Genomic DNA, 18,791 nt, shown 5'->3' with positions numbered 1-18,791 from the left:
TTAGAGTATCGGTTGCGTCGTTCCTCTTTTCATTCAATGTGACCAATTGAAAAACATGTGAAATTGGATTCTTCCTCTTACAATAACATTGTCGACCTCGTTCTAACATTTTAGTTTGGTTGGATGTCCAACCTACGTCCCACTCTCTTTCCAAAGTTAGAAACTGAAGGTGGGAAATTAACTATACGACTCGATACAAAATTTACGGAATAAATTACTGAGGAAATCAAATAACAAACGTAAGGACTGAACTGAAAGAATGCGAAATGTTGCTTCCATTCTCTCACGTTCAGCGATTTTGGCCAAAAGTTGTGTACCTCTAAATTCGAAAGAACGCATTTCTAAATCCAAGGAACAATATATAGTAGGGCACTCCACGTGATGATACATGCTTTGGACCGACACATCCAATATGGGAAACTAACTTACACTATGAGAGCCGGAGAATTCGATCCTTGGGGGAGTTCCAAACTCGCATAAACCAGGTCACTCAGCTACCCGAGCTTCAATTGATCGACTTGAAATTGCAAAATATATGTGCAATCTCGAGTTCGATTTATTTGGAAGCTTCGAATTTCCTTTATCTTTTATTCATCCTTCTTTTAATATCTGTAGTAGTTTCCATGCTGTTGCCGTGTGAAGAGAGAATTCTGCATACGTTACGAGGCCAGAGGAGCTAAGCTCCAAAAAGGAAAGTATAAACAAAGGCTTCAATTGGTCAAAGTCGTTCCAGCCGGTCAAACATAACTTTACTACCTGCTCTCTGCTCTGCGGAAGAACAGATGTACGTCAATCTGCTGTAGATAAGGCACGCCGTCCTTTTTTGGTGGTGGAGGAAAGTCTTGGTAAGGCCAAAAGGAATATATAAGATACATTTAGCTGGTCGAAGAAATATAAATGTAACATGACTACCATTCATTTAGAAAAAACTCAAACTGAATGTCATTTCAAAGTGATCTATTAATTTGCTAATAAGTTTTTTAATGATAGTTTCATCTATTACTTTATTGTGAAAGACTAGATTGATTCGTTCCGCCAAGTGGGATTTGACAATAAATTTGGGTCAATGATTGGAAAACTTTCTTTTCTCGATTTTAATTCACATAGAAATTCAGGAACCAGGATCCTTGTTGAACTGAAGCGACCCGAATTCACACTGGTGTCATATAATTACTTAATTTAGATACCGCATTATTAGGTACCAAATGAGCGTAATGTCCAATGACTCACTTGAAGACGTTACGAACCGATACATGTTCACTCGTTTATTACAAAAATGAAAGTCTTTCAAATATTTTGATAACGACAACATTATAAGAAATAAAGAGGACGAAATGTACATTGTAACTCTCGGCTCTTTGGCATCCCAATTGAGACATATGCTAAGCTCTAATGGTGCAAATATTAATTATCCCCCTTACTCCATAGTCATTTGTGCCTCTAGGTTATCGAAAGGTTGAGATCCTGGGGGAGAAGAAAGAAGAGATAACATGCAACGTGGTCCCTGAATTTTTAATTTGTTCGATGTTGTCCCTAAACTTTAACCTAATGTTTAATGTGATCCCTGAACTTTTAATTTGTTCAATATCGTCTTTGAATTTTTAGTACATGTTCAATGTACTCCATGAATTATATGAAAATGTTCAAAGTAGTCTCTGAACTTAAATTAATAGAATGACTACATTGAACATTTTTATATAATTCATGAGTTATATTGAATATGTTTAAAAGGTTCAGGGACGATATTGAACAAATTAAAAGTTCAGAGACCACACTGTACATTAATAAAAGTTCAGGGATCACATTAAATACATCAAAAATTTAGGGATCACATTACTTATTGGATCAAAGTTCATGAATTGTTTGTCATTTTCTCAAGAAAGAATAACGTGGAAAAGAGAGAAGAAGCGAGAAGAAGAAGAAGAAGAGTACACATTTGAAATTCTTGCGTGTTGAAGCGTTTTCTCATGGCTCGACCAAACATGGAAAGGAGCAGAGCTCGGCGCATAGAAACAGAGAGGCAGCAAACAAGACACAGAACAGAGAGCAAAAGGGCGTGCGTAGAGATCAAAAGTTGAAGGGAGGCGGGGGCGTCGGCGGCGGAGGTATCCTGAGGTACTCGGCGGACGGGACAAAACAGAGAGGAGAAGACATTCAACGATGTCCTTCTCGTGCATTGCGGATCCCATTCTTGATCACTTCTCCTCTTCATCCACGTCCACGCCATCCTCAATCTTCACCAACCCACAGACCGCATCTTCATCTTCTTCTTCTTCTTCATCAATCATCATCTGCAAATTTCGATGGATTCGCCAATGTCAGACACCGCCTACCACCACAATGAGGTTCCATTGTCGTCACCGCCGCTTTCCATGCCGTGCGGTAATCCATCCCTCGCGGCGTTCGCTGCCCAGTGCACCTACCACTTGTCTCCAGACCGGCCACCCCGGCCTTGGTGATGGTCACGACCCTGTTGCCGCAGAATCCTGTAGTTCGTTTAGGTTCAAACCCATTAGTGGTCGCCGTCGCATCTACGCTCGTTTGGAGGATTTGGACTATAATCAATAAGCTAAGTCGAGCAGGGCCTTTTCTGTTAGATCATGTGCGATTTCGCTTTGTATTCGATTTTCTGCACAAGTGTTTCTGTTCTTTAATGTTTCTTGTCCAGATTAAGCTCGTCGCTAACCTTCTCAACTGTTGGCCTGGAGTGGCGCCGTAGCCGAGTCGAGTTTAATCGCTGCCCAGACCAGTCCGAAAAAACCACGGTCTGCTGTCCTCGTGTTTGGTCGTCTCTTGCTGTTTCCCTTCAGCAGTGAAAGAAACGAGGACGAGAGTTATCTGTTTCACTGCTTCCACGGAGGCCGCTCGCCGGTGTTGCTCCTTGTCGACATTTCGTTCCGACCCGTGATCAGTCTCCCACACCGAGTGCAAAGGCCATCTCGTGTCTTTTGAATCCGTTCGATTGGAAACAAGAGTCAAGGGTCCAAGAATTGGATGACAAAACAATGGGAGCAGACACTCCAAGATAGGAAGTTGTGCCTTCCGTGCAAGGAATTATCGATTTCTATGCCAGACGGTGGAGTGGATCACAAACACAATCGGGTCTCTGACGAGCCATTGGATGAGTGCTTCTGACCATGTTTTGTTCTCATTGTTTACTCTCCCCTTTGTTATAAGTACTCTGGATCTCTTAACCCAGTTAGATTATTGCTTTATATATTGGTCAAGGCGAGCGCGATTTCTCGATCCAAGTATCTCAAGGCGCGAGGGTTCTCAATCTACCACAACTCCGTGTCCTGAAGCTAAAGGTAATCTCTCTCTCTCTCTCTCTCTCTCTCTCTCTCTCTCTCAGTTTGGATTGCCAGTGAAAGATTCGGCGATTGATAATGGCTCTCTTTCTCTTGAACGTTTTGCGAATTTAGATCTTTTCCTATGATTACTCGACTGATAAGTTCAGCTTATGGATTGGCATTTGTCTATTTGATCGGCAATCATTGTTTAGCTCGTCTTTCTAGGACGATTTCGTCTACGTATACGTTACTTCGAGATTGGACGTGTTTGTATATCGTCTATGGATTGCGAAGTGCCAGCTGCTCTTTTGGCGGTTTCGGATTAGTATTTTACAAGTCCGGTGTTATGTTTTACTTGTAGGAGAGGGGGACTTTCAGTCATTATCTCTCGAATGCCAAAGATCGTTCTAATGTTGCTGATGTTGGATCATGTTACTATTGAGTAGGGCCGGCAACCCATTTTGTGACCCAGATTTAATGAGCCTAATTCGATATGTAACTCTCTTTTTTTTTAAATGGGCTAAAATGGGTTGAGAAAAACTAAAGCCCAAAACCAAAAAACAAGTCAAAAATGGGTCATTTAGGGCCTGTTTGGTAACTTACCAAATAGTAAAAATTTCTGTTCTTTTGTTCTCAGAATCAATTTTGAAGCAGAAATCCATTTGTTAAGTTTTTTGTGCCCGGGCACAATTTTGCAAAAAATTGTTTCCAGAATCAGTTTTGGAACAGAATCAAGAAGCAAAAAAAAGTAGCTTCTTGACTCTAAAACAATTTTTCTACTTCTTATTCTTCTTCATTTTCTTCTTTTTTTTTGGTTTGTTGTTGTTCTTAGGCATGTCGCCCGCCACCTACCGGCGACCGGCCGCAGGCTAGGGCCGGCGAGGGCATCGCGGCCCTCTCGCCCAGGCGGCGAGGGCCGCGACGCCCTTGCCGGTCCTGGCCTATGGCCAATCGCCGGCGCCGGCGACCGCCTTGGCCAAGGAAGAGAAGGGAAAGAAAGAAAAAAAAGAAAGAAATATTAAAAAATTCAAAATATTATTAAAGTATTATTAATAAAATGAAATTTTGTGTAATTACCAAACACATTTATATTCTTTTTCTATTCTAAGAATAGAAATTTTGGGCAGTTACCAAACGCCTTCAAATGTTTAGAAATTATTTCCGGGTACAGAATAAAAAAAAATCATTTCTGAGCAGAATCTGTTTCAGAGCACAGAATGATTGCCACGCGTAGCCTTAGTGACCCATACTTTAATCCATTTTTTCAAAACACACACCTACGACCCACTACACACCCGAAGCCATTGTAGACTTTGCTTCCTTTCGCTTCACTTCGTCTCTGTTTCCTTCTTCTTCACCGAGAGTGACGTACATAGAGAGGAAGAATTGATTATGCCAGCCATGACTTCAATCAGTGACTTCACTTTGTCTCAGTTTCTCTTCGCTGTGACCGAAAGCTTCAACAGCTTGAACTCAATTGAAGATCCGAAGTGCTCAGATCTCTCTTGATCTACTTCTACCAGCTATGACTTCAACTAGCGACTTCATAGAAGCCTCTAGTTACCGGTTGTTGCTTCTTCTTGCTCTATTGACCAGGTAACCTCAGCCCCTTTGTTATACCTTATTTTGAGTTTGATATCCACAAATAAACATATGAGAAAATAACTTGGAATCGTAGCATATGATATAGGCCATTTTTGTTGTTGATGTATAGATTTCAGATGAGAACTTCCATGTCTACCTTGTTCTTGTAGTGCACATAATCTGTTCGACAAAAGGTTTTAAGACGTTTTCTTGGTGAAATAGGCCCTTTTTTTGTTGGATTTGAACATATGTGCTGATAATCTTTAAACGATTTATTTCATGTCGTTAACCATTGGATTAGGTGAGTCGTGGTTATTGAAGTTTGCCTCAGTAAAGTGATCTGCTTGAATGTCCCTATTGTTGTTTCTATTGCCAGTGAAGTGATCCAGTTCATAGATATTAGAACAATTTTCAGATAACACCCAATTCATGGGTGATTGTGATTTACTGAATTTGAGCATGTTGCCGACTAGCAAAATTGGTAAGAAAAGACTATCTTGTGGCTACTTGTTGGAGGTACGCGGTGGGTTTTCGTAATTGTTCTTGCTCTTGCTCTTATTTTGTTTCGTGTCAGATAATTTGGTAGCTCTTTAAACTTATATGACTTGAAAAAGGTTATACATGATTTGTGCTTTTTCACTGAGTTTCGGCAAGTGTTTGATTTAATGTTTGATAGAAATATAGTACGTTATCTTTTCTTTAAGTGTTTACAACTTGTTCTAATTCACGTTTTCTCTAAATAATTAGGGCCTGTTTAGCAACTTGCCAAATAATGATTGATGTTGTTCTTTTGTTCCCAGAATCAGTTTGGGAACAGAAATCTGTTTGTTAAATTTTTTGCCGGCCCAAATTGTGCCTGGAATCGCTTTGGAATAGAATCAAGAATAAAAAAAAAAAAGTAGCTTCTTAATTATGGAACAATTTTTTCAGAACTGATTCTTCTTGGTTTTTTTTCTTTTTTTTGGTTGTTATTGTTCTTCGGCCCCGCCGCCCGCCGGCCATCGCCGCCGACGATCGGCCACAGGCCAGGCCGGCGAGGGCAGCTCATGGCCTCGCCCAGCCAAGGCGAGGCCGACCTCGCCGTCGCCACCCAGGTCCGTCGCCAGGGTGGCGACGGACTTGGGTGGCGACAGTGAGGTCGGCCTCGCTCAGCCAGGGCGAGGCTGACCTCACCGTTGCCACTGGCGAGGGCGGCGGCGCCCTCGCCGGCCATGGCCAAGAAAGGAAGGGGAAAGAAAGAAAGAAAAAGAAATAAATATTAAAAAATTTAAAATATTATTAATAAAAAGAAATTTTGTGTAGTTATCAAACGCATTTCTGTTCTTTTTCTATTCTAAGAACAAAAATTTTGGGCAGTTACCAAACGCCTTCAAATGCTTAGAAATTGTTTCCGGGCACAGAATGGTTGCCATGCGCAGCCTTAGTCGACATGTCAAGATCTAACAAGGATCAAGAAGGATATTCAACTACAAAATGATCCAAGTTATGTAGAGTTGCATCCTTAGATCATGAAGATTAGGAAAATAACTCTATTTGCTCTAAACCATCGAATAGATGTATGGTATAAATTCGAAAAATTCATGAATAAGGATTGCAAGAAAAAGGCCAAGTGTAAGTGGTGTGAACTAACTTACATGGCTAGCCATGGGACAAAAAATTTGTTGTGGCATTCAAGTACTTGTCCGAATTAAGAGGCCAATGTTGATGATTCCATCAAATGATTTGATCAAGCCATGTTTAGAGGTAAGATAGCAAAAGCAATAATCAAACACAATTACACCTACTCTTTTGTAGAGCATGAGGCTACTAGGGAGTTGCTTAGTTACCTCAACCCCGATGTGAAGCACATATTAAGAAATACAGCAAGAAGTAAGGTAAAAGTTTATGAGAAAGATAGAAGGAATTTGAAATGAAACGCAGTGTCACTTTCGAGTAGAATGTTTGACTTCTGATTTGTGGATTTCTATTACAATTGATCATTATATGATTGTCACTACACATTACATTATGAGAATTGGGAATTACATGCAAAGGTTTTGTGATTCTCCTATGTGTCACCTCCATAAAGTGGTGTCATGGCCCCATTCTTGTTGAGAGAGTGGGGCATTGAGGGGAAGATTTTTAGTATTACATTAAATAATGCATCATACAATGATTGATATTTGGAAAATTACACTTTCTATGAGATCCTCTTTGTTATGTGATGGACAGTTTTTATGTGCATTGTGGTGCGCATATTTTGAATTTCATTGTACAAGAAAGTTTAAAGATGATTGATGCATCATTACAAAATATTAGAGAATTTGCCAAATATGTGAGAGTTGCAGAAGGGAAGAGAGTACAATTTGCTGAATGTATATCACAATCATGCTTGAAGACGAGTAAAAAGGTACGTCAAGATGTAGCTACTAGATGGAACTCTATGTACCTAATGCTTGAAGATTCTTTGGTCTTTGAACATGCATTTTCCCATTTGAAGTTAATTGATTGTAACTTTCTTGCATGTCCATCACCCGAGAATTGGGTCAAAGCTAAGAAAAGTGCATTTTTGTTACAACATTTTTATGATATTTCTACTCTCTTCCCTGGAGCTAGATATCTCATGTCGAATTAATATTTCTATGGAGTATGGCAAATCCAATTTCGTTTGATAAAGCCGAGGAATAGTGAGGATGTACCTATTAGTTCTGTGGCTATGGCAATGCTAAAGAAGTTTAAAAAATATTGGAAATGTTATAGTGTTGTCTTATCTTTTGCTGCTATATTAGATTCTCGCTATAAGTTACACTTTTAGAGTTTTGCTATTCGAAATTGGATATGGATGATCATGTGAAATTTGTATGGAGCATTTGAGAAAGGCACTTTTTGATGAATATGTAACCTCTATGTCGAGAGATGATTAATATTACCTCAACTAGTTGAAGATATAAAGTGATCATCTCTCGACATAGTGGCCACAAATTCATCAAAAAGCATATAAAGCCTTTCTTGAATACTATGTACAACATGATCATCATTGTCCATTCGAATAGCAAAACTCTAGTAAGTGTAGCTTAAATCGAGGATCTAATGTAGCAGCAAAAAATAAGATAAACACTATAACACTTCCAATATTTTTAAACTTTCTTTAGCATTGCCATAGCCATAGAATTAATAGCTACATTCTCAATATTCCTCGCCTTTATCAGACGAAACTGGATGTGCCATACTCCATAGAAATATAAATTCGCCGTGGGATATCTAACTCTAGAAAAAAGAGGAGAAATATCATAAACAGGTGGTAACAAGAATGCAATTTTCTTACCTCTACTCCAATCCTCTAGTGATGGATAGATATGTGAGGAAGTTACAATCAATTAACTTCAAATGAGAAAATGCATGCTCAAAGACCAAAGCATCTTCAAGCATTAGGTATGTAGAATTCCATCTAGTAGTCACATCTTTTTACCCGTCTTTAAGCATGATTGTGATATACATTTAGCAAATTTTACTCTTCTCCCTGGTGCAGCTTTCACATATTTGATAGATATTCTAATATTTTGTAATGATCCATCAATCACCTTTAGACCTTCTTGTACAATGAGATTCAATTATGCACACCACAGTGCACATGAAAAAACTGCTTATCACATAACAAAGAGTATCCCATAGAAGGTGTATATTTACAAATATCAACCATAATGTCATTATATGATGTTATCTAATGTAATACTGAAAATCTTCCTCTCAATGCCCACTCTCTTAACAAAATCAGTAATTTTTCCGATAGAATGGTGCCACTATATGGACGTGGCACAAAAGGGCAATGATAGTCATATAATGATCAGTTGTAAAAGAAGTCCACAGATGAGAAGTCAAACATATTATGCTTGAAAGTGAAACTACATTTGATTTCAAATATCTCTTATCTTTCTCATGAACTTTTACCACACTTCTTGCTATATTTCTTGATATGTGCTTCACATTGGGTTGAGGTAACTAAGCAACTCGCTAGTAGCCTCATGCTTTACAAAAGAGTAGGTGTAATTGTGTTTGATTATCGCTTTTGCTAGTTTGCCTCTAAACACGACTTGATCAAATCGTTCCATGGAATCATCAATATTGGCCTCTCGATTGTGATAAGTACTTAAATGATGTGGCAAATTTTTTAGCCCATGGCTAGCCATGTGAGTTATTTCGCACCACTTACACTTGGTCTTTTTTCTTGCCATCCTCATCTGTGAATTTTTTGAATTCAAACCATACAACAGAAGTGTATCTTTTCAATGGTTTAGGGCAAATAGAGTTATTATCCTCGTTCTCATGAACTAAGGATGCAACTCTACATCTCTCAGATCGTTTTGTAGTTGAATATTCTTCTTGATACTCATTATATCTTGACATGTTGACTAATTAGTTAGAGAAAATGTGAATTAGAACAAGTTGTAAACATTGAAAAAGAAGAAGAAGATAAACATGTTATATTTTTATCAAACATTAAATAAAATACTTGCTAAATATTAGTGGACAAGCACAAATTAGTCATATAGGTTTAAAGAGTTGCAAAAATTGTCTGACCAAAATGGAAATAAGAGCAAGAGCAAAGACAATTAGGAAAGCCCACCGTGTACAACAAGATACTCTTTTCTTATCAATTCTACTAGCTGACAATATGCTCAAATTCAGTAAATCTCAATCACCCATGAACTAGGTGTCATCCGAAAATTATTCTAATGCCTATGAACCGGATCACTTCACTGGCGGTAGAAGGTAAGGGACATTCAAGCAGATCACTTCACCGAGGAAAATTTCAGTAACCACGATTCACCTCATCCAATAGATAATGACACGAAATCTAATCGTTTAATGATTATCAGCACATGAATTCAAATCCAAAAAACACAAAAGCTATTTCACCAAGAAAATGTCTTGGAAACCTTTTATCGAACAGATTATGTGCACTACAAGAACAAAGGTAAACACGGAAGTAATGCGATTTTCTCATCCAAAATCTATATATCAACAACAAAAATGGCTTGAATCACCATATATTGGCTACGTTTCCAATTTATTTTCTCATATGCTTATTTGTGGATCTCGAACATAGAACAAGGTATAACAAAGGGGCTGAGGTAGCCTGGTCAATAGAGCAAGACGAAGCAACAATTGGTAATTGGACCAATGACCAAGGCTTTTATGAAGTCGCTGATTGAAGTTACGGCTGGCAGAAGAGAAGGAAACGGATACAAAGTGAAGCGAAAGGAAGCGAAGCCTACGATGGCTTCGGGTGTGTAGTGGGTCGTGGGTGTGGGTTTTGAAAAAATGGGTTAAAAAGTGACCTGTTTTTCTCAACACATTTTAGCCCATTTTAGAAAGAAAAAAAACGAGTTGCCCATACCGAATTGGACTCATTAAATCTGAGTGCCAGCCCTAGTCACAATGTAGAAATTGCATAAGAATTTGTGTCATTTGGTGGAATTCAGTTTGGGTACCACAAATTCTTGAAATTCAATTGGCTTGATCTTGCGCTTTCAAGTAAAGAGAAAATCGACATTCTAGCATTGCGAGACATATCTCTTCATAACAACTGATGCCTTGAGTACCAAACTTCATGGGTCTTAAATGAGTTAGTTATCTAATAAGTTTAATAAGTTTAAGTGAGTCATAGACAGACAAGTCATTTTTTTTAGTTTTTTTAATTTTTCTGATATTTCACAATTTTTAATTTTTTTCTTTCTTTTCTTTTTTTTTCTAGGAAATCCGGCTTGCTGGCCGATCGCCATTCAACCGCCGATCGTCGGCCGGTTGGAGGTCACCGATCACAAGTCACAGCAGGCCTGTGCCGATCATCGGTTGCCGTTGGTCACCGCCGTCATTGGTCATTGATTACCAAACATAGAAGAAAAAAAAGAAAAGAAAGAAAGAAAAAGAAAAAAATCAGAATATTTTTAAAAATTATAAAAATTGTCCACTTTGTTTTAGCAATATTTTTTTAAAAAAAATTTATAATAAATAATTTCTTCTAAATTGGATTTAATATTAAAGTCTTTTAGCAATATGGGTTGAGTCGGACATGGGTCGCTGGAATTGTATTGTATGGAAATTGGTCAAAATAAGTTAAATTGGTCAATATGTGTCGGACTATTTTCTACCTGACCCGATCCACTTATTTAACTGGTCTAGCTAGGGGCGTGATGAATAAATTTCTTACTAAAAAGTGCATCACAGAATATGACAATGTAATAAATCGAATTTAAAATAAATTTAACTACAGCACGTTTCATTACGTGGACAATTCCATTTACTAAAAACATTATTTGATGTTCTAGTTAAATAAATATGAATTTTGAAAATAGAGAAGAGATAAGCACTTGAGTTTGATTACTTTTTTTTTTTTGGGGGGGGGGGGGGGGGTCGGAAAGTTTGATTGCTTTAATACCAGCAATTTGATTCAGCAAATAAAAAAGTTTCACGGAGTAAGAAAACTCAATTAATTAAAGTTGAAGTAATTAAGAATCAAAAAGAACAAAAAGATAATCTATAAATTATACATAAGTTGAGTAGCCATATTTCCTATATTTTCAAATTCGATTAACACAAATAAGCAATGAAATTGAAAAAGTCTGTTCAAAATGTTGAAAAAAAATAGGACTTGCTGGAACAGTATCTTCTTTATATATCGTATTTTTTTATTTCATTCAATTTAAAATAGATGTGTTCCATCAAGCAAATCTATGAGTAAAAAGGCACTGTACATATCCACTTAAATCAAAATTTTCATATAATATAGGGATATATGTGGACACTTCAAATTTTGATCCAGGAAAAAGTCAAAAGTCAACAATCAGTCGACTTTACCTTTATGGGTCGACTCTGGGCTAGATTTATTTTCTCTATTATAAATATTTTAGTTATTTAGTGGCATTATTTCTGGTAATTTTAAGAAAAACTATGCTGTAGGAAACAAAGTTGTAATAAAAGACCTTTCTCATGTTACTTTTAATTTGGCCAGATTGCGGGAGCATGCAGCAGATGATGATGCGCCCGTTGTAGGAGAAGCACGGGCAATCGCGCGCCGTCACTCCAGAAAAGAAGCGGGGCCACCAAGTCCCAGTGCCGAGGTTGCCCAAAAAAGAACAAGATTGGATACTCGGAAAAGGAAAAGCATCATAAACCCGGAAGTTGATGCTGCTGCTAGTAAGTCATGAATCATCTTGTGAGATTTTGCTGCTGCTAGTAAGTCATAAATCGTCTTGTGAGATTTTATAGACCCACTGTCTACTGTTCTAAAAGTTTAAGCTATTAGATGAAGGTAGTTTAATATTTAATTATATAAACGCTCCCCGCACGCTTACTCTGGTCTTTTTGCCTAGTACTAAGCGTGGATATATTTAATTGGGGAGACAAATAGGGTCTGGAAAGATTTGAACTCGGGACCTCCAGCTCTGATACTATGTGAGATTTTGTGAACCCACTGCTTACTATTCTAAAAGCTTAAGCTATTAAATAAAGGCGTGATTTAATATTTAATTATTCTAACACATCTCTCCGGACTTACTGATCTCTATGTTCATAGGGGTGCATAAGTTCTTTGTTCCATAAGCTTGGGAACTGCTTTTGTTTGTACTTCCTTCTCCACAAATATTCGGAAAACTCTACAGTTTGTCCGAAATCTGTAGTTTTGAAGGGTTCTAGCAAATAGTTGGCTGGAATTTGATAGCCTATATGCAGTAGGGGTGATCGGTTCCAGGGTGGGTTGGATCTAGACCTGGAACCTGAAACCAACCCTGTTATAATCGGTTCCCAATTTTTGGAACCTGAAACCGACCCTGTTTTCCCTGGACCCTGTTTTGGAACCGACCCTGTTTTTCTATCCGATTTCAGGGTCTACCCGAGAACCTGTTTTTTTTTTCTTTTTTCTGGTTTCATTTTTTTCTAGCAAAATAATATATGTTCTTGTCTACGATGCGAAACTGATATGTGACGAATTATTCCCTTCCTATTCATAAATTACAAGCAGCAAGCATAAAATGTTAGCGATCTGCATGCTAACAAGCACGAGTTCTTTTCTTTTCTATATTGGATAAAAGGGCGAAATTTCTTTTTAGTGAATTTAAGTTCTTCATCTAAACCAAAAGAATGACAAGAATGAACAATGGGGGACTCCTGATGAACATATCAGGTTAACTCAAGGGGGTTTTCAACTTAAATACGCAAAAATCACTGATCTTTAATGAGCTTGCAACATATAGAGTTTTGAGTTGAGGCCAACCACTAAAATCAGGTATGCAACCAACGCTTATATTCTACCATTAAACAAACTCAGAAGTCCAAGAAGCAAGAGATAAAAGTTTCAAAAAAAAAAAAAACTCGCACAAGCCGGATTCCGCAAGATCGGATGGCGTCTCTTCCCTTAAGTCCTCCACTAATCATCAAAATTCAGAGAATCTTCTACACCAACCCAAGCCCGCGGCGAAAAACCCCTAAAACTTGAACGCAAAACCTCAAACTCGAACTCGAACATTTCCCCAACACGAGAACAGATTTGGAGCTTGAGCTCGAAACCATCTGACCTTGCAACAAAGACGAAGAAGAGAGACTACATTATCTTAAAACCGGTTCTAAAACCGGTCCGGGTCGATTTTTACTTGGAACTAGAAACCGGACTGGTTCTAACCGGTTCCAAAAAATGGAACCGGTTCCCGAACCGGTTCTAACAAGAACCGTACCCGACCTGTTTTTCGAGTGGGCCGGTCCGGTTTCCGGGTAAACCCGGTCCGGTTGCACACCCCTAATATGCAGCCCGAGCTTTTGTAAGCTCTCCCTCCTATTGAGCTCCAGTGAGCTAAACAAATCATGAAAGTTCATGAAGAAATCTGCCATAACTTTATCGCGTAACGTCCGTCTTATCTTATATACCCATCTTTGGCCAACTTTCTTCGTGCGTTGCTGTAGGAAGTGAGCAGAACCATGAAATTTTCATGCACTCTTACGCATTTTAGTTGTCAGTCTCTTTCAAGCCATCCAAAGCCCAGTTAAATCGTTCTCTCGGTCTCGCCTTATGCGTCCACTTAAACTCGATCAAATTCTTCGTTGAGACAAATGGCTCGCTACTGATCATTGCTTATGAGATGAGCTTTGAATATGCATTAATAAGCTTTCTCCCGAAACCAGAATATATAGTTGATGGGAGACAACACCCACAAGTTATTCAGGGTGGAGCATCAACATACTTGAATTTATTCTTATAATTAGTTTTGATGAAAATAAGACGTGGGCTTGTGAAGACAATCATCAGCAAGAGGTAAAACATATTATGTATAAACAGAATGCTTGTTTTTTACACCAAAAAGATGGCCTAATGCGTGGTAGATCATATTACGAATTGTAATAAATTGGGATAACGATACAAACAGTCCATGAAGTTTGGTTTAACATGCAATGTGGTCCCTGAACTTTTAATTTGTTTAATGTAGTTCATGAACTTTTGCCTAATGTTTAATATAATCCCTGAACTATTAATTTGTTCAATGTGGTCCCTGGACTTTTGGTACATGTTCAATGTAGTCCCTGAACTTGAATTAATGGAAGGACTACATTGAACATTTTCATATAGTTTAGAGACTAAATTGAACATGTACTAAAAGTTCAAGGACGATATTAAACAAATTAAAAGTTAAGGGACCACGTGGCACATTGGGTTAAAGTTCATGGATTATATTACATGTTGAGCCAAAATTTAGAGACTGTTTGTGTCATTTTCCCTAAAAAATTATGACTAAATAATTTCTTTTGTGACTCGTGGGCTACTTTCGCTTTTGGAAAACAGACAAATGTGGAAGTTCACTGCACACATTGGGTGTAGGAAGTTCCTAAGTACACTTATGGACTCAATTCATTGGAACTTAGTGTCTATGTACTATATACACTTGTCATCTGGACATATCTAATGCATAATTCAACAAAAAAATAACAAAGAAAAAAACTACAAGAGCGGCAAAATCCTCGGTCAAAAAGTCAAGGAGAACCACAATTGATCCAAGAAATTAAGGGTCTATTTTGTAACGTTTCTGTTCTTAGAAATAATTTCTATTCAGAAATAGTTTTTTCTATTTCTATTCTCTAGATAAATTTCTGAGCAAAAAAACGCGTTTAGTAACTGCACTAAATTTCTATTCCTGGAGTAGAAAAAGAACATAAATGCGTTTAGTCGGACACTAAAAATTTCTACTCCCAATTTTTTCATTTAATTATAAAATTGTTGGTGGAAACGTAACAATTCATGTTTGGATAAAATTGGACTAGAAATAGAATAAGAATATATTTTGATATAGAATCAGATGACTTTAATACAATCATAAAGAAAGTTACTCCTTATAGACAAAACATATACCGGGTGGTGGTCGAGGAAATTGCCGTTTAGGGTGTAGGATTTTAGGATTTGGGGTTAGGGGTCAGGGTTCAAGGATATCGATTTTGAGGTTTAGGGTTTTGGGTTTTGGATTTTAGGATTTAGAGTTTGGGGTTTAGGTTTTAGAGTTTTGAGTTTGGGGTTTAAGGGTTTGGTATTTAGTGGTTTAGAGTTTAGGGTTTTGGTTATTGGGGTTTCGGATTTAGGGTATGGGGTTTATGGTTTAGAATTCGGGTTTTTGCGGTTTAGTGTTTTAGGATTTAGGGTTTGGAATTAAAATTTTAGGGTTTAGGTTTTAGGTTTTAGGGTTTCGGGTTTTAGGTTCGGGATTTGGGGTTTACAAGGTTTAGGGATTTGGGTTTTGGGTTTTGGGGTTTTAGGGTTTAGGGTTTAAGATTTTTTGTTTTAGTGTTATAGGTTTTAGGGTTTGGGTATTGAGGTTTAAGGTTTTGGGGTTTAGGATTTAAGGGTTAAGGTTTTGGGTTTTGGGGTTTAGGGTTTAGTACGAGAATATCTTGTGAAAGAAAGAGAGCTGATCTTGTTTTTCTATTGTTTCTCTTTTTGTTCCAAAAACAGAAAAGTAATTTTTTTTTACTTCTTATTTCTATTCTAAATCTATTCTCTAACCACTTTTCTGTTCCGGATAACAAAAATACTAACTGACGTTACTAAACGGATTTCTGTTCTTTTTCTGTTCCGGAGAACAAAAGAACAAAAAAACAGAGGAACATAAATGTTACTAAACAGACTCTTAGACTTCCACAACTTCCTATCTTCCTCGAGACTCCAACAGCTATCCCTTAATAGTAAAAAATATGAAATTATCTATACACAAATTTTAAAGAATGTAAAAAAAGAAGGCAAAAGGACATCGCAAGTACCATAACATTCATACGACATTCACTTGAGTATTATAACTTTTCAATCAATCACTTTGAGTCCGTGACTTTCAAAAATCGTTCATTTAAGTGCTCTAAACTTTTCCATCGATTACTTGAGTGCGATAACATTTTTAAAAAAAAGTTCATCACAAGTGCTATTTCACGTCAGATTTCTAGCACCTATAGTGAATGTTTTCAAAAAGTCGTGATATTTAAGTAATCGATTAAAAAATTATGACACTTTAGTGAATTATATAAAAGTTATGACATTCAAATGATCGATTAGAAAGTTATGGCATTTCAGTAAGCGTCATGTGAAAGTAATGCCACTTATAGTGTTCGTATCCCACAAAAATAATATGAATTTAACTAGATGTGCAAAGTTACTTTAACTCAAAGAAATTTAATTGAATTCCTTCACAAATAAGAATGACTATCACTCATGAGTAGCTATATTTTCCACTGCCCGGTGTTTTAACCTTCATGAGGCAAAAGCAAAGGTTGCCATCCACTCTAAAGGACCAAAGCTGGATGCGGACATCCTCTATGAGTTCGTTCCGCTCGTATGGATGCGCGACCGCATTCCACCTCTCGGTCAACATATAAGAAAAATTTTTGCTCATGTAATTCCACTTCTTGAGTTGCAACCCGTGAGATATTTCAAGACACGGCTCAATGAGGGAAACCTTAATGCCCTCCTTCCTCTCTAGGTTTCGGATCTCTTCTTCGCTCAAGAATTTTTCCCTTATCTGCGACTTGGGTATAGAGAGCCTACTTTGGCCCCGGCTCATGTCGGTGGCAGTAAGTGTCTTCTCCACCACGAGCGTCACATCCCGACCATACATCTTCCGTATTTTGTCCATGTAGTCCATTGGCAATTCGCTTGGTCCGATTAGAGCCGCGACGCCTATCTTCTTAGTTTTCTTGGGTATCCTACCTGTTTCTTGGGTTTCGGTGGAAGGAGTCAGACTGAGCTTTCCCTCGGACACCAAAGCAGCCGTGTCCGCCAAGAGACAAAGAGATGAGAGATCGAGTTCCATCTTTCTCTCCCCCATCGAAAGACAATTCGTGAACCGAAAACGGACCATCACCGTCGAAATACTTCGATTCCTCGACTCAGTGCTTCTTTCTGCGACTCTCAGCAATTTGGGTGTTAGGGTTTATGATGATCGTGGGTTTTCAGAGAGCGAAAGCGAGGGAAAGAACGAAGCCGTGGGGGATTTCAACATATACGTTGCTATGAGAGTGAGAGAGAGAGAGGAGTGACCCGACGTGGTGATAAACAAAGGATAAACAAGCGGGAAATTCTTGGGATCACTTGCAAATATGCAAAGTTAGAGATTGCCCGGGTGGGAGTTGTCATGGATACTTGTGTGTGAAGACACCAAGTTATATTCGGATCACGCCTGTAGGGATAATAAGCAGATCAATCCTAATTAGGAAACATTAAGTTAATCCTGATAAAACTCGGTGTTACTGTTATTAATCTTGTCATTTGATCCAAGAACGCAGTTACTACAATGACAATTGTGTACATCATGACCGATCTAATTGCTTCTTATATTGGATGATATCTATTTGAAGATTTCTTGGATTTCATTATCCATGACTATGGTTATTTTATCGTTGATAATGAGATAAGGACGTGAATTAGCTTTGCGACCTGCTTGTAGATATAATGTGATCAAAACTTTTTTCTAATAATAAAATCTTTCAATTTATTATTATAGTGCGTTAAGGGAATAGCTTAAAGTATTAATGAGCAGAAGCATATGAAAATCAACTCAAACATTATGTTTCGACCAAAAAAAAAAAACTCAAACATTATGTGATCACACTACATAAAAGTAATTCTTTTGGAACTGTATAACCTCTCTGCATATTAAAACGAAACCCATAATTTATTTTCAAACTTTTTCCATGAGACTTCCCAAAGCGCTTGTGGTGTCAACAATAAGATAGGAGAATTTCAAATTAGGTAATATTTGTGCAACTAGCAAATATGTGCTAAGTGCTTACACCGCCAAACTTAATCTCCAAATTTCTCTCTCTTCCCTCCAAACTTTAATTTTCATGTTTGTCGGATTAAGTTTAATGGTATTCTCTTAAATCCTACCTTATACGTATTGACAATTCTATTGGATTATTTCTCTCTTTTTTGTAATTTTTCAATGGCAATCTATGTTGTTTTCATAAGATTTTCATTATGACAAATACTATTAAACTATTATGAAGCATTATTAATTGACTATTCTAGTTGAAAGTTCTCGGTAAAACATAAATTTTAAAATTTTGTATAATTATAATCAAGAGCCATCAAGAAAAAAAATTTCTCTTGTCCAAATACTTATTTAGGTTCACATGACCCATTCAAGAACAAAATTTACTAAATTTTAAATTGAACTATATTTTTTAAACTTATTAACTACTATACATTAAACAATGTGCAGGTTTGTTCCAGATTACCATGTTAAGATTTTTTTGACTCCGTATTTCGTTAATGATTTTCGCCTCCCTCCCTCCATCACCTTCAGCTCCCGGCTCCATCATTGGTTAAGCTCTAATCATGATCGGAAGTGTTATAATCAATTCAATTTATATTATTAATTGCTATCGTTATACTTTTATCTATACGTACAATTTACC

General features: G+C 37.4%; 1 protein-coding gene across 1 annotated transcript; it reads right to left on the bottom strand.

The window, feature by feature from the left end:
* Positions 1 to 16,585: 16,585 nt before the first annotated feature.
* LOC130137117 (B3 domain-containing protein At2g32645-like) lies at positions 16,586 to 17,200 on the bottom strand. Its single transcript, XM_056307866.1, has one exon. The coding sequence runs from the start codon at positions 17,198 to 17,200 to the stop codon at positions 16,586 to 16,588; it is 615 nt and encodes a 204-aa protein (XP_056163841.1).
* Between the last annotated feature and the right edge of the window lie 1,591 nt (positions 17,201 to 18,791).

The sequence above is a fragment of the Syzygium oleosum genome, unplaced genomic scaffold (assembly GCF_021117445.2).
Source record: "Syzygium oleosum isolate NSW1041296 unplaced genomic scaffold, Sole_v2.1 Sole_v2.61, whole genome shotgun sequence".
In the NCBI taxonomy this organism is placed as follows: Eukaryota; Viridiplantae; Streptophyta; class Magnoliopsida; order Myrtales; family Myrtaceae; genus Syzygium; species Syzygium oleosum.
Note: the sequence above shows the minus strand (reverse complement) of the source record. Positions and strands in the feature narration are given on the sequence as shown.